General features: G+C 43.3%; 1 protein-coding gene across 1 annotated transcript in view; it reads left to right on the top strand.

The window, feature by feature from the left end:
* The window catches only part of GREB1L (GREB1 like retinoic acid receptor coactivator), a 3,215,862-nt gene that overhangs the window by 2,705,883 nt on the left and 492,790 nt on the right, over window positions 1–17,189 (top strand). Inside the window, exons 23-24 of the mRNA XM_044065377.1 lie at window positions 6,347–6,462; window positions 8,648–8,892. Coding sequence (XP_043921312.1) covers window positions 6,347–6,462; window positions 8,648–8,892 — 361 coding nt within the window. The remainder of the gene's footprint in view (window positions 1–6,346; window positions 6,463–8,647; window positions 8,893–17,189) is intronic.

Genomic DNA, 17,189 nt, shown 5'->3' with positions numbered 1-17,189 from the left:
AGGGGAAAATAGGGCAAAGTAGCTGCTGCATTTCTTGTTTAGGGGAGTGGCAAAAAGATCGCAGCATGGCTGTCCCCATTTGCGGAAAATCAAGTCCGCAACTTCTTGCTTCAGTGACCACTCATGGGGCATGAGGATAGCCCTGCTGAGCCTGTCCGCTGTCACATTGGATTTTCTGGGAATGTGGGTCGTAATCAGAGAACATTGGGAAGACATTGCCCATTTCCATACTCAAAGTGCCTCCTGACACAAGGGATAAGATGTGGTTCCATCCTGCTTGTTGATGTACCCACCACTGACATATTGTCTGTCTGGATTGCAATGGTCCCGGTAGGTAGAGAGTCTTGAAGTGCTTGCAACGCCAGAAGCACCGCTCTCATCTCTAGAACATTAATGTGCAAATCGTACTCGTGAAGTTGCCACATTCCTTGGACAGTCCATACCAGATAATGTCCCCCCACCCTGTCTGGGAAGCATCCATGATCACTGTGGCTACTGGATGGGAGTCTAAAAAGGGTCTGCCCAGTGTCACCTGGGGGGAGACAAGCCACCATAGAAAGTCCTTTTTGCAAGATTCCGTGATCAAGATCATGTGTGACATTGACAAATCCTGGAAAGACCACTGAGCGAAAAGAAGCCACTGTAGAATCCACATGTGGAAGCATGCTAAAGGACTGGAGCATATCCAATTGTCCTAGCGTAATAGCTGCAGCCATTGAGCCCAGTACTTGTAAAAATTGTCTTGGCCAAACTCTCATCTTCTTTATGAGAAAAGAAACTTGCTAACGAATGGTTGATACCCTGTCTTGAGGCAGTTTTGCAATCATGCGTCTTGTGTCCAAGTCTGCCCCTATAAAGGTAATAGACTGACAAGGAAACAAGGCAGATTTTTCGTAGTTTATGGTGATGCCTAACTGGGAACAAGTTTAGATTGTATAGTCCCGTGCTCTGATCAGTTGATGCTCGGTGGTAGCAGTGAGGAGCCAGTCATCTAGATATGGAAACACCTGGAATCTTAAATGCCTCTGGTGAGCCGTGACCACTGCCATACACAACACCCTGGGGGCTGTGGTGAGACCAAAGGGCAGGGCCCTGAACTGATAATGACTGGCTCCCAGCCGGAAGCATAGGAATAACGTGGATTGCCTGTCCCATTTTTATATGGTAGTACATGTCCTGGAGATCTGTGGAGCACATCCAATTGTCCTAACCCAAGAAGGGAAGAATGGACTGCAGTGTCACCATCCATAACTTTGTCTTTTTTACCAATTGGTTTAGCTTGCTGAGATCCAAGATTGGTCTCCAGTCCCCTGTCTTCTTTGGAACTAAAAATAACTTTAAGTAAGTTCCGAATCCGATTTGGTCTTCAGGGATTTCCTGCATGGCTCTTTTTTCTAGCAGTCTTTAACCTCTAGGATTGCATGATCCCGAAGACTGGGTGGAACATCTAGGCTAGAACGTTTGTCTTTTGAGGGGAACTGAGAAAAGGGAATTTTGTAACCCCTGGATATTATTGACAGTACCCATGTTTCTGTCATGATAGATTGCCAGGCTGCTGGGTACAGTGATAGTGTGCCCCCCCGACTGCCTCCAGAGGTGGACAGCCAGGCCTCCCTTCAGGAGTGCTGGAAGGGCCTAGCAGAGAAAGTATCTCCGTCGTCCTGCTATTGCGGACCCCCTCTGCCACGAGGACAGCATCTTCTGGTGTTTTCCCCCTCTGTCCCTGGGGGGAAAATCTCCACGTGTGTCAGGTGAAGATCCCTGGGATTTTCGGGACCACATCTTTCCACTCTTCTGATCTTTAGGATAGGGTCTAGATGGAGTGGAAAAATGGACTCCCATGGCAGAGAGAATCTTGCCATCCTGTTCACACCTGGTGAGAGTCTCTTTTACCTGAGCCCCGAACAAGGATGAGCCATTGAAGGGGGTGTTAGTAAATGAAGACTTAAAAGGTTCCAGAAATTGACAAAGGCACATCCAGGAGTGTCTTCATAAAGCTACTCCGGTACCTGCTGCCCTACTCGCTCCGTCTGCCGCATAAGAAATAAGCCTCGTGGAGGAGTTAATCACAGAGGTCAAGGTTGCAAGCTGGAAATCTGCCCTGTTCGCAACTCCCTGAGCTGTAGGATCTTGCAGGTTATCTCCTAGCTCCTTCAGGAGATCCCTGTGAAGTGTGACAAGTAATTCAGCGACCTGAGAGTAAAGGTCGCTGAAGAAAACATACGCTTCCCATACCTGTCCATCGCACGAGACTCTTTGTTCGGCGGATGGACAGATGAAGTTTCCGCAACTTCCTTCTAGGTGGCTGCTCCCACCACCATGGCATCAGCAGAGACCCCTTTGGTTAGGAAAGCCTCATCTTCTGGAGCTGTAATAAATTTGTCCAGTCTCCTCGGAACTGGTTCCATAGTCTCTGGAGTGCTTCACACCTTTCGACTCACTACAGACAAAAGTGGGTTGAAAGGTGGAGGGTCAGGAACCAAATGCATCCAGGTAGACAGACTCATCCTCAGAAGGGGCTAGAGACTTCCAGCCACCCCTCTGTCTAAGGATTTCCAAGATGTCTGAAAATGAGACATCCTCAGAGGGGGACCGTGGGGACCCTTCCAACTCCTCCAAGTCTGTATCTGAAGTGATAGACTCAGGTGCTTCCTCTTACACTTCTTCTGAGGGACCTCTGAGTGTTTGGGGGAGGTCTCGGAGGAAGTGGGAAAACCCAGTGGGGCGTCCTGGGGCACCAGTTCCCTACACTTGGCAGGAGGAGGGACAACACCGAGGGAGAAGGTGCCAGTGGAGCCGAGGGTGGAGCAGTCTCAGGGGACAGTACGCTCCTCATCACCTCAAAGGTGCCACTGTCCCAAGTTGAAGGAGCCAGCAGCTCCAAAGAGCCTGGAGATCTCCTTTGAACCAGGAGTGATGGCTCCAAGTCCGATGTAGGACCCGAGCTCACTTGCGCCGAAGCTCCGAGAGGGAGAGCGGGGTCAGACAAGGATCCAGTGCCACTTTCCCCCCTCGGAGCTGGCGAGAGATTTCGGCACCCAGCTCCCTTGACAGACTGAGACATCGTGGAGATTGGAGCAGTGGTTGGAACTGATAAGGGAGAAGAAACCGGAGCCAACAGTTCGACCACCACGACCTCCGTGCACTCCAGCTCAAGAGAGTCTGAGTAGGAATCAATGGAGAAGCTGGGCGGGTGGAAGGAACCAATCCCTTGTGGTCTGGGCACGAAAGTAATTTAGCAAGTGCCTGTGATTTGAGGAGCCTGTTGTCCACACTCTCCACATTGTGATCTGAAAGCATGGAGGACCGAGAGGAGTGTGAAGAAGACCGGTGACTGCCTGCTCCAGATTGCAGCAGAGGAGATTGTGGAGCGGAGCATACCGGCTCCAAAGAAGGAGACCTTGATCTCTTATGGTTCCAGACTGGCTCGAAGGACACAGATGGAGCCGCCGGAGACTTAGCTTTGTCAGAGCCAGTGCTGGGAGCTAACAGAGCTGAAGGCTTCTCAGTGATTTTTGTCTGTTCCGAACTCTGAACCAATGGCTTGGAGTGTTTCTCGGACACTTTGGCTAGCTTAGGACCCTGAGACGAGGAAACCTGAGGGTTCTTCAGAAGGCCACATAAAATAAGCTTATTTTTCCTCTCCTGCAGGACTCTAGAACTGAAAGCGTGGCAGATGGAGCAGGAGTCCTGCAGGTGAACAGCCCCTAAACAGTAAACACAACTCATTTGCCTGCCCGTAAGGAACTTTTTTTGGCAACACTTTAGACATAGTAACTCTAGTCATGAAAAAATTCACAGAGTAAAACAGAAACTATCACTAACAGCACGCAACAAGTGACAGCAACGAGGCTGACAACAAAAGGAAGAACCTTATATAAATATATATTTATTATTATTTTTTTTTTAAAGGAGAGAAGAAAGAAGAGGGAGAGCCTCTAACTTAAACGGCGACTCCCCCAATGGGAGAGCCTCTAAACGGCAATCCCAGAAAAAGGGTGAGGAAAGGGAAGAACCCTCTAACTTAAACAGGCTGTAAGAGGAAAGCAAGGCCTGAAGAGAAAAACGACAGCCAAAAAGCACCACAACAAGCAGAGAAAGGGTTGTTAGACTAACTGTGGACGAAACACACTAACGAGTCAATATAACCACTAATTATTAGAAAAAGTAGAGATAAATAGAAAAAAAGCACAAAGTATTTAGCCTGAGCCAGTAGTAGCAATCTCGACGCTGCAAGCGGCAAACGAGCTCTGGGTAGCTGCTGCTAGGCATGTTGAGGTAAGGTGTAGCCTCGAGCCAGTAAAAGCTCTCGAGCTTTAGTAAATTGGCCAAGTCGGAGCTGAGGATTGGCTCTGAACCCAACCAGCAAGAACAAAGGCGAGATGGGACAAGATAACATCATACTGTTTTCCAGGCACAATGTAAAGTAATGGAAAACATTTAATAATAAGTAAAACAATTACAAGAATGTAAATCAACAGCTTTCAGTAAACACCAGACTTCAGTCACCAGAAATATAAAATTAAACTGTATGATAGAAGTCCTTCATACTAGAAAAACTCTTATCTGAATAACTGAACTTTCCTAATCTAACTAGAGAATAATGTCCCTGATCTAATCTAAAGCATAACAGTAAGGCAAAGGCAGGCTTACAGTTTTCTGAGAGTTCTCTTTTCTTAGTGTCACTGCACAGCACTGTAACTGATAGCAACTCTTCACCAACTGCTCAGCACTTGACTAACTGCACAGCTTAACAGTGTCAACTGTCTTATTTTAAAAATAACAGTCAGCTGTTCAGCACAACAGGAACACATTCAATAATCTGGGACTGACCGTATAATTCTCTCCATCCCTAATTTAACTCCTTATGACACACTTCAAAGCAATGTGTCCCTAATTAAGACCTCTGATATACACACACTCAAAGTAAATTTAAATCTCACACATCTAAACACTTCTGGGAAAGCCTGACACAGATTTCCAGCTGTGTCCTTTCCCCAAAATAATACAGTTAATGCTGCCACCAATCAGAGTGCATTCATCCCCTGCTAAAGGGGTGTCCAGTTATGAAAAAATAAATATCAAAATAAGTGATAGCTATGACCCGAAGTGACCAGGCCTTTGAGGTGACCTGGGGACTATCAAACAGTCTTAAGTTAGCTGTAATCTCTAAAGAACAGACTGATTTTCAGGCATAATGTAAAGTAATAAAAAAATTTAATAATAAGTAAAATGATTACAAGAATGTAAATCAACAGCTTTCAATAAAGACCAGAATTCAATCACCAGAAATGTAAAATTAAACTGTAGGATAGAAGTCTGTCAGTCTACAAAAACTCGATCTGAATAACTAAACTTCCCTAATCTAACTAGAGAACACTGTCCCTGTTCTAATCTAAAATATAACAACAAGGCAAAGGCAGACTTAGTTTTTGGTGAGTTCTCTTTTCTTCTGGTATCAGTGCGCAGCTCTGTGACTGCAACTCTTCACAAACTGCTCAGCACTTGACTAACTGCACAGCTTAACAGTGTCAACTGTCTTATTTTAAAAACTTACAGCCAACTGTTTGAAAACGTTTTTTCCCATCAAGCAGCTGTTCAAATAATCACCTAGCAATCAAGAACATTCTAATGACATCACCTACAGTTAAGCTGATTCTCCACAGTACTTTAGAATGTCCCTCACAAACCTGTGCAATTAAAAATGTATCAAAACACTGTCTGTTTAAACAGAGAAATGCTCAACATTTAAAATAAAAAAAATAAGTATTTACATGTTCACAATTAGGCATGCTGGCATACAAGTTAGTCTGAGAATATGCACAAATCTGCCAGACATGCTGACACAGATGACAGTGTTTTCATTTTCTTTGCAATTTACTTAAACATATATATATATATATATATATATATATATATATATATATATATAATTTATTTTTTTTTTCTCAAGTGCAGCTGTGTACTTTACTGTTTTCTTTACAAGTGCAGCCTTTTCTGCTTTCTCTTGTGTAGTAAGCTCACATTCTCTGTCTAGTAGTTCTGTCCCGGAGCATTGCAGGTCAGATTAAGTGTGCAGAAAATACAACAAACAAAAATGCCTTCATCTGAAAGGCTTTAAATAGGTTCTTGCAGGTTTTTACCTTGTCAAAAGAGCACTTGCTTCTCTCCCTGAAAGTAAAGGTGTGACAGCCGTTGTGTTTATACCAAACAGTCCCATGTTGAAGCAGTAAAATGTTTAAATGTGCAATACAAGGTAAAGCTACTTTTGTTGCTTATTCAGTGTTTCTTTGTTAATGTTTCATATGTCTGAGATGCTCAAAATATACCTAAATTTTTATTGTAGGTTTGGAGGGGCTGTGAGTCAGAGGAGTGGATTCCTCGTACCTATCAAGATCTAGAAGGACTTCCTTGTGTCATAGTTCTTACTGGCAAAGATCCTCTTGGAGAAACATTTCCAAGGTACAAAAAAAAAACAGTGGAAAAGGCACAGAAGTAGGATGTTAATTTTCTGAACTGTGAATTATATTAATATTGCACTTTGACAGTATTATCAGTTTTGTAAACTAGATTTATGTTAGTAAAAATGTTTTTGTTGTAATTATCAATAGGTCTGTGATTCTACAACAAAAGAAACAAGGAAAGAACAAAACAGAAAAATGGATATGGTAGAATACTGTTCTGTCATAGAAATATTGCACTGGAATATCTGGTTCTTAATGAGTACTGTTCCTCATAACTCAACACAACATGACCATTACTTTGATATCAAGAGTTATGATGGTAGTGTCAGTTTAACCAGATGCCACACATACTTCACTTTGAAGTACACAATAAACTTTTGAATTCTTAACTGCATGAAGAAAGTGATGGTGGGTTCGGTAACTGCATGTTCTTCTCCCCCTGTAACTTCACTGAGTTTCTAAAGTTAGAAGTAGAAGGAAAGTTTCTTTGCAAATGTTCACATCTGCACAGTCTACTTGGTAAATACCTGCAACATTAAAAAATAGATGTAGGTGAGGCATACATTACAGTTACTTTAGAATGTGTTTTCTACCATGCACTTTATGCATTACTGTTAAATCAGGTTTGGGACTAACTTGCCTGTTCTGTCAACTCAGGATTTCTGAATCCAGGTAAAATATCAACTTCACTGTTGAGATTGTTTGGTATCCGAAAACCCTCTGAAGAAACTAAGTGGGCTGATCATGCTAGATTAGCCAGCATACTCTGAATGGAGAAAATGTGTTATTTTGTATGCCTGATGGACAGCAATAAGTTTTCCTTTTATGCTTATCTTTATGTGCTCAGTGAGGCAGCCTAACACCCATCTGCCTTTAGAGTCTTATATTTTTATTAATGTTATTTAGCCAACCATCTCTTTGGACAGTCTTGCTTGTTGTGGCCATTCATCACCATGCTTATTGAAGCCTCACCGACTCAAATAAAGTGCAGTCCCATTTCTCTCTCAAAATGGAGGGGAGTGGATACTAAGTAGTGGCAAGCTTCATGATTAGATTTTTAAAGTTACCAGGGGGATATCCTGAACTCACCACATACTTTTTAAGTTTAGAAGGTTCAGCAGTGCCTTCCTGATAAGGCTGGCTGTCAACACAGGAAAGTGGTAACTGGCCTTCACTACTGTTGATACCTTTTAGATTTCTAAACAGTTTTATGTCTGACCAGTCACTGTTTTGTTTTTTTCAAAGCCAAGTCCATATTTTGTTTTACAGTTTCATAAATTAAAATGTTTACCAGTTTGTAGATTATTGTTTACATTTTTAGAGTAAGTATTTCTCTTCCAGAGGTGTTTAGTATATGTAGTACTTCACTTTCCAGATGGAGAGAGTCTGCACTGAAAAGCATTTAACAGTGCAATCTGGCATTCTTTGGTTTTACGGTGCATAGAAGCAGATTGAGGTGACACTAAGTACAGCTGTATTGAAAGCTGTTAAAGTCTAGCACATTCTATTAGGCCAGCTGTAGTCTCTTACCCTAAGTGTAATTCACACCACCACTAGCATGCTGTGTGACTGCAAGTAAGGCAGTTTACCAGTTGAAAGCTCCTGGTTCACACCATAAATGGTACTTTTGTCTAGCAGATCTTAACACCTTTAAAGCACAGTAAATGAAGACTCAAACTAAAAATACTTAAGTATGTTCTAGTCCATTTTGGTAGTATTTTGGACTAGTTTATATATAGGGTTACCACCTGTCTCCCACTGCGAGGGATAGTCCCTCTTTGGGCAGTTGTGTCCTGCAAAAAATTTGCAAAAATGACAAATATCTTGAGATTTTAGGGCAAAATTATTTCCTAAATTGTATGCAGTAGTTGCATAAAACAGTTATTCTGTATTTGAAACACCTAAATGTTATAAGAAACAGAATAAGCAACTAAAATGCTGCAAAAATAAGCTTCTATTTAGGGAATAAAGTGAAGTTCTGTCCTTTGTACTGGCTGTGGGTATGTTCTGGCCTGCAAAATCTGATGTTTGTACCACAATTGTCCCACTTTGGACATTTGAAAAGGTGGCAACCATATTTATATACTCTTGGATGCATGTTTGAGTGAATAGTCACAGGATCTTGTGAATTTCACAGTATCAATGTAACTGCAGTAAACTAATGTCTGTCCTGTTCTTTCTAGGTCATTGAAGCACTGTGATTTGAGGCTGATTGATTCAAGCTATTTGACGCGTACTGCCCTGGAACAAGAAGTAGGTCTTGCATGCTGTTATGTTACAAAAGGAGCAGTCAGGGAGTCAATGGTGGTTCCTGACTTGATTGACAGGGACCCTGACAAATCCAGCACCACTGAGAATGAAGTAGACGAATTACATGTTGACATGGAGAGGCCACACAGTAACAGCAGTGTAGTGACTGGAACTTCAGGTCAGTAGTCAAGAAACTGTTATTACAGAAGCTTGCAAGATAGGTGTGGTGGTGTTGAAGTACTTGGTTTCTAAACTGTGACCCACCCAGATTCACTTTCTAAATTTTCACTCTGTCACCTCTAAAGTGGGTGTTTGGTCTTTGTGGATACTTGATGCCAAGGAGTATAAATAACTTTGTATTATATTCCTTTCACAAGGATGCAATGTTTATGTATGCAGGACACAAATCACAAGAGTGTATGTGTGTGTGTGCGTGTGTTTACTTTACATATAGATACATACAAGGGTGAAATTGAAGTGTATTAACCCACTGCCGAGTTCGCACAGGAATGGGCGCGCCTGCCGTGATTGACATGCTGGAGGGCGGGGATTAACAGCGGCAATGTGCCGTGATTGACACGCAATGCAAATGTAATGGTAAATTCGTGTCATGTAGCAAGAAACAGTAGAATTAAAAACAGATCATTTAATAAGCACAATAATGACACATTCAAAACTAAATTGAGATATTAATTGTGGTTGACACAGCTCTTGAAATAGTAGAGTTGCTCCTCAAAGTGTTACTCATTTCTTCATATATTACACCTTTGTAAAGGGGTTTAATTTTTTAATAACTGAACTAAACCTGTACAAAAAGACCCTTATGTGAAATAAACGAGGGGGGAGAATATGGAGCCTTTAATAATAACTTCAATCAGGCAGCTCACGGCACAGCTACAAAATATCATTGCCAAGATAACTTGTCTGCCTTATGCCCTTTGCACTACGACAGCGTCCTAACTACAGTCCTAAACAGCATATAGTCGGTTTCACAGAATGACTCAATATTTTGCTGTAATGTGTATGTTTGTAAGAGAATGTAGGACAGGACAGATGGCACTTTACCCTTTTTGAACCTAAACATAGTTAAAAGGAATCACTCACACAACCCTGCACATGGTATGTCTTGAAAGCAAATGCAGGTCATCGCTAGTGTCATGATCTGTCAGCTCTCCCTATTTAACGGACGTCTTGATTTTTGACTCAAGATCTTAGCTCTCTACCTCTTAATCCATGCTAAAACTGGTGACATATGGAAAAAAAAGTGATGACTTACTCTTAATGTATAGTAATAATGTAATAGTAATGTTTGATTTTAAAATAAAGTAGTAGTGATATAGCATGAAAAATATTTAAAAACTGCTTTATTAATGGCGAAATATTGGTGTAAATCACCTTGTATTTTGGTAGCGACTTTCAATCAAACTGTGGGCGGTGCAGTCAAAATGGTCACAGGCGGGTTTGGGCGGGGCTTGCTACTGCGCATCCGGTGGGTTAATATACTTCAATTTCTCCCATACAAGTATATATATATATATATATATGTATATATATATATATATATATATATATATATATATATGTAGTGTGTGTGTGTCTGTGTGCACGTATACATATACATAGGTGGGATTCCATTTGTTTTGTTAGTTTTCCTTTTGGTCAACAAAAATCTGGTGTTGCTTTCTAGTGATTCATTTTTTCATGTAAAAACATTTTGCCTTTTACTAATATGTTTGGGTTACAAGTGTAAGTTAACAGGTGTGTTATGTTTGTTTTGCTGTACTTTTGGTTTGTTTGGAAGGGTTAATAGTTGTGGGACAGTGACAGATAATGACATTTCCAGTTAAACCCACTTAATACAGTCATGGAGATAGTATATTTAATGCTATTGAGGTGTTGAAAAGTGACCTCCCTTTGTTAGTAGTGTAGGAGAGCTTGACTCCTGTAAAACACTTTTTAATTTTTTTAATGGATGGGGAAGTTAGTGCAAATATTCTAACAGCCTGCTGCCTCTAACAACCTACATTGCTGTCTCTAACAACTATTTCCAGTCTTTACTTCCTGTGTCTCTCATGCCTGCCAGGAAACTTCTGAGAGCTCTGGGGTTCATGGCCTTGACCATCCCCATGCACACTTTTGCCAGGCTTCTTATGGGAAGTTTCAGTGGTTGGTGTGGCTTCAGCATTGCCACTCTCTGGAGTTTTCAATTCCCTTGCTTCCCTGTCTCAAACATGAGCTTCACTGGCAGATTCAGCACACACCCCTCAACCCAGACATCCCTTACCAGCCTCCTGCTTCATCACAGAAGTTTATTTATTTATTTATGTATTTATTTATTTTTTTAAATACAGATTCTTTAGTTCAGAGGTGGGGGTCTGCTTCCGGCAGTGTAAGGGTCCATGGTCTCTGGCCCTGTCATCAGTGACGAGATCATATCAACATCAAAGATGAACTCTTATTCTTGCTGTTCAGGCCTTCCACCCCTTTTGGTCCCTAGGACTTGTAAAGGTCTATACAGACAACACCACAGTCATGTACTACAGCAAGTTGGGGGGACACAAGGTCTCATCTTTTTTGCAGACTAGCTCTTCAGGTCTGGGGTCTAGGTATCCAACTGCAGGTGCCTGTTCAGGCGGTTTACATTCCTTTGGGACAAAACCTGGTGGCAGACGGTCTGAGCAGGTCCAGGGCACAACCTCATGAATGGATGCTTCACAGAAAGGTGTTTCTGGGCATAGTTCATCGGTGGAGTGTTCCACAAGTGGATCTTTTTGTCTACGCTCTAAACAGACAGCTTCTTCGCTTCTGCTTTCAAAAACCCAAGTGCTGTGTCTTGGAGGGTGGACACAATGTGTTTTTCAGAGAAGGGGATGTTCTTTTATGTTTTTTTCCTTCTCTTCTTTTTCCCCAGGGTCCTACACAAGATCAAGTGGGACCCTCCAAACATCTTGTTGATGACTCCCTTTTGACTGAGACAGCATGGGTTCCCCCCTTCCTTTTTATCTGGCCAGGGGCATTCATCACAAGTTACCTCGATGAATGGATGATCTCACACAAGGGAAGGGGTCTGTCCTTCACCTTCATCCATCCAAGCCTTAGTTGACACTTTGGGTGATAGGGTTTTAATCCCCTTTCGGTGCTAGTTTTCTGAGAACATGCTTAAGGATGTTCTTCGTGTTTCATTGTTGCAGTCATCACATTTGGGTTATCTGCCTGCAGGTAGCCCTCAGCCGGCCTGAATACCAGAGTCTTCGGATTTGTGCGTTGGATGCTGTTGCTTCTTCCATGACGTCAGGTTGTTAGGGGTATAAAACATGCAGCCGACGCCATTACATCAGTCTTTCTTGCCGTGAGGTGCCCGAAGCAGAAGCAGTTTGCAAGTGCCGGTCGGCCAACTCCTGAAATTTTCATTTTCAAGTTTCAGACCTAAAGTCTTCAAAAGGAGAAGTACTCCATTGGGGATCCTTTTTTCTTGCTCTAACTGATGTCAGAAAAAAAATAATTGTCTAGCCTGTGAAAAGCAAATACCTCAGAGATTTTCATTCTTACTGTGTCACCTGTTTAGGCCCTGACCCACGACATCCCTTGCTGTCAGTTTTGTGCCTTGTTCAATGCCCGAACTATTTGTCGTCGGGCTATTTTTGTAGCTAAATACTTTCGTTCTCAATCTCCGTACTCCGAAATGGCTTCGTTAAGCCATCCAACTACCGATCTCCCTGAAAAAACGTAAGGATAAAGACAGAGTCAGACCGCATGGGTCCAAAACTGCCAATGACACTTCCGATAAGGTAGTCGCCAGTCCGCCAGTACTCAGTGAGGTGCTTTGCAGCCCCTTATACCCACTACTACAGATTCACAGGCCTCTACTGAGACCCATTCGGAGTCTGGTATGCCAAGAGATGATGCTTCGACTATGGAACCTGCGGATGCCTCTATCTTGGATGGGTCCGGTGCCGCTGTCCAGGCACCAGCTTCTGAGGGTGTATTCAGGCCTACAGATTTTCATATCAAACTGACGGCTTCGTACTAAATTCCTCAGGCCTAAATCTCACACTAAGCCTAGTAAACCGACAACCAAAGCGCATTCTCAGGCCCATATGCCTCAAAAACAAATGATTAGAATGGCTGAAGACCTTATTACCTTAATTAGGGGAAGCCAGCCTTCCCCCTTTAAGAGACCTAGAACTGATGTTCTTTCTGATTCTTCTGATATCTCTGTTCCTTCTACCAGGATTTACCCTTATCTACTTATGAGGATTCTGTTGCAGAGGATTCCATTCCCTCTGCTTCCCCTCCAGAAGATTTTTCTTTTGGTGAAACATTGCATACCCTTAGGGAGCATTACCGCTGGGAAAGCCAGGACTATTCTCAATCCAAAGAGAGACTTAGGGAATTTTTAAACCTGCCTCAACACAGGCCTGTAGCTATCCCTCCTGATGTTCTTCATGTTTCACTGTTGCAGTCATTACATTTGGGTTATCTGCTTTGCAGTAGCCCTCACTCGTCCTGATTAACAAAGTCTTGGGTCCTGCGTCGGTTGCTGTCTCTTCTTCCATGACGTCAGGTTGTCAGGGGTATAAAACATGCAGCCGACACCATTACATCAGTCTTTCTTGCCGTGCGGTGCCCAAAGCAGAAGCAGTTCGCAAGTGCCGGTCGGCCAACTCCTGAAATTTTCATTTTTGAGTTTCAGAACCGAAGTCTTCAACTAAAGCTAAGTACCCCATTGGGGAAACTTTTTCTTGCTCCTTACCAATGTCAGCAAAAGTTAATAATTGCATTACTTGTGGAAAGCAAATACCTCACAAAGATTCTAATTCGTACTGTATTCCTTGCCTAGGCCCTGACCACAATGTGCCTTACTGTCGGTTTTGTGCTTTATTTAAACAGCGCACTATTTGTCGTTGGTATATTTTCACTTCTAAATATTTCGGTTCTCGGTTTAATTATCCAGAAATGTCGGTTAGCCTTCCGGCTACCAGGATCCTGAAAAAACACAAAGATAGACAGAGACAGGCCGCCGAGGTCCAAAGATGCCGACGACGCTTCTCCTAAGCCATTCACCAGTTCGCCAGTATTCAGTGAGGCGCTTTCGCAGTCCTTGATACCTGCTACTTCTGACTCACAGGCCCCTACTGAGACCCAATCGGAGTCTGGTATGCCGCGAGATGCTTCAACTGTGGAACCTGTGGATGTCTCTACCTTGGATGGGTCCGGAGCCACTGTGCAGGCACTGGCTTCTGACGGTGTATTCAGGCCTACGGACTTGCATATTAAACCAAAGCCTCCTTCATTTAGGCCAAAATCTCAAACTATGCCTAAGAAACCGACGCCCAGGCCGCATGCTCAGGCCTCTATGCCTAAAAAACAAATGATAACAATGGCTGAAGATCTTATAACTCTAATCAGGGGAAGCCAACCTCCCCCTTCTAAGAGACCTAGGGCTGAAGTTGTTTATGAATCTTCTGAACAGGATTCTGATTTTTCTGATTCTTCAAATGATCTGGATTTGTCCTTATCTACTTATGAGGATTCTGATGCAGAGGACTCTATTCCCTCTGCTTCCCTTCCAGAGGATTTTTCTTTTGGTGAAACCTTACATACTCGAAGGGTGCATTTCCACTGGGAAAGCCAGGATTTTTCTGATTCTAAAAAGAGGCGTAGGGATTTCTTACTCCTGCCTCAGCATAGGCCTTTAGCTATACCTCCTGTACTAGACATTGTTGAAGATGCCTTTTCAGAATCCAGTTTGGCCCCTGATTCTTTGCCTCCTGCTCCCAGAAAACCTGACAGATATTACAGGGTTCCTAATTCTCACAAGTTCCTTTTTAAAAATCTTATTGCGGATCCAGAAACTGTTTCACAGGGACCCAAGGGCATTAAGGCTTCTACTGCTAAAAATCCTAACCCCTCTGATAGAGACTCCAGGGCGTTGGATAGATGAGGTAAGAAAGTTTACACTTCTGCAACCTTGACCATTATGGCTTTAAACTGCCAGTTTTTCATATGTTAAAATATCAACAACATGTTACTGGATTGCTTAAACAGAAAATGATGTTAATGCCTGACTGTGCTGAAAATAAAGAATTACAGGATTTAATGCATTCTGCTGAACAGGTTGGAAAACATACTTTGCAATGTGGATTTGATTCATTGGAGGCCTCTTGCAGAGCTGCTGTTACTGGGTCTGTGCTCAAAAGGCATGGTTGGCTTAAGGAGCAATCTTTGCCAGATCATGTTAAAGCTAAATTGTTGGATGCCTTAAATCAGGACCACCTGTTTGGCAACAAGGCTGAGGAAGTTCTTAAAAAGATGGAAGATAAAGCTAAATCTATGCAAACTGTTAAATATCTCTTACAAGTTCAGCCTCCTAGATTTAGTAGGCACTGGCCCTCTTAAAATTGGCCCTTTCCAGCCCCTTCCAGGTCTTCTCAACCCAAACCCAGACACAGCAGAAACCCCAGGATGTCCTTCAAGGATGCATCTGCAGTCCTAACAAATGGGTTGTCCTGTCGTCAGGCAGCCCTTCGGTCGGCCGGATTCCAAAGTCTGGGTCTGGCCTCGGCTGGTGTCGCACTTCACCCGACGTCATCTTTGCTGGTCTTCGGGTATAAAGGCATCAGCCGACGCCATTTTCCTCAGTCTTTCTTGCCACGTGGCACCCGAAGCAGAAGCTGTTCGCAAGTGCCGGTCGGTCAGATCCAGCGATTATTGCTACCGAATACTACGTCGAAGACTTCTAAAAGCTAAGTACCCCGTTGGGGACTCTTTCTTGCCTCAGCCGATGTCAGAAAAAGTGAATAACTGTTTAACTTGTGGGAAACAAATACCTCATAAAGATTTCCACTCTTACTGCTTACCTTGTTTAGGCCCAGACCACGATGTAGCAGCTTGTTTAGCCTGTGCTTCCTTCAACCGACGAACGCTTAGGCGTCGGTCGGAGTTTGCTGAACAGTTTTTCGGATCAGACTTTGCGTACATTATGCCGTCGGATCCTCCGACTACTCAAATTGTTAAGAAACGCAAAGAAAAGGACCGCCACTCGCGGTCCGCGGTTTCGGCCGAAACCACGGTTAAGCAAACCGCGAGTGTCTCGGTTTCGGTTGAAACCGAGCAAACGGTTCAATCTACAGCCGAATCCATGACTACTACCGAGGCCCCTTCTACCGTAGCTGAATCGGCCTCTGAAGTTTTGCCTACTACTGTGGTTTCTCAAGAATTATCGGACACCATCCCTTTGGATGTCTCTACCCCAGCACGTGGTGCTGCTAGGCCTCCTGCAGCCATGTCTATAAAGGCCTTTGCCAGGGCTAAAGCAGCCAAAACTGCTAAGTCAGTGCCTGTTAAGCCCCCCTCACACAGGCCCCGCTCCAGTTCCCAAATGCTTACTCTGGCAGAGGATCTCATCTCTTTGATAAGGGGATCCCAATCTCACCCAGACAGGGCCTCTCAACCCCCAGAAAAGAGATCTAGAGCAGAGCCCCCTGAGCCAACTTCCTCTGACTCTTCTGATGATTCAGACTTTACAGACCATCCAGAGGCTCCTCTTTCTACTTATGAAGATTCTGATGCTGAAGAATCTATTCCTTCTGCCTCTCCACCAGAGGAATTTTCCTTCGGGGAAACCTTACATGCCATGAGAGAGCAATTCCAATGGCAGGGACAAGATTTCTCAGATTCAAGAAAAAGGCTTAGGACCTTTTTACACTTACCGCAGCATAGGCCCTTAGCTATACCTCCAGTTCTTCCTGTTGTGGATGATGCCTTTAATGATGTTTGTACTGCTCCTGATACTTTACCTCCAGCCCCTGCTAAGCCCGATAGGTTTTACAGGGTACCGGACACTCATCACCACCTATACAAGGCTCCTTTTGCAGATCCTGAGACTATCTCCCAGGGGCCTAAGGCAGTAGCTTCAACCTCAGCAAAAAACCCTCTCCCTTCTGATAGGGAATCCAGGTCCTTAGAGAGATGGGGTAAGAAAGTGTACACCTCTGCTACTCTCTCAGCTAGAGCTCTGAACTGTCAGTTTCATATGATCCAATACCAAGAGTTTATGCATGATCAGTTAACTAAGAAACTGTCCTCTGATGATTCCTTAGATAAGAAATATGTTTTAGAAATGGTGAATAACATTCAGCAGGTTAGTAACCATTCTTTAAAATGTGGCTATGATGCACTGGAGGCTTCATTTAGATCAGCCATGACTGGCGCAGTTATAAGAAGGCATGCATGGTTGAAAGAACAGGCCTTACCGGATCATGTTAAAACAAAGCTATTAGATGCTCCTATGGATAAGGTCAGTCTATTTGGTTCTCCTGCCCAACAAGTAATGAAGAAAATGGAAGAAAAGGCAAAATCTGTACAAACAGTTAAAGATTTCTTACAGGTCCAGCCCCCAAGGTTCAGCAGGAACTGGCCTTCCAAAAATTGGTCCTTTCCAGACTCCTCTAAAAATCAGAGAGGCAGGAATAG

Source organism: Protopterus annectens, chromosome 3.part0 (genome assembly GCF_019279795.1).
Source record: "Protopterus annectens isolate FY-2018-M chromosome 3.part0, PAN1.0, whole genome shotgun sequence".
NCBI lineage: Eukaryota > Metazoa > Chordata > Ceratodontiformes > Protopteridae > Protopterus > Protopterus annectens.
The sequence above is the reverse complement of the archived record's forward strand: the minus strand, read 5'-3'. Positions and strand labels throughout refer to the sequence as shown.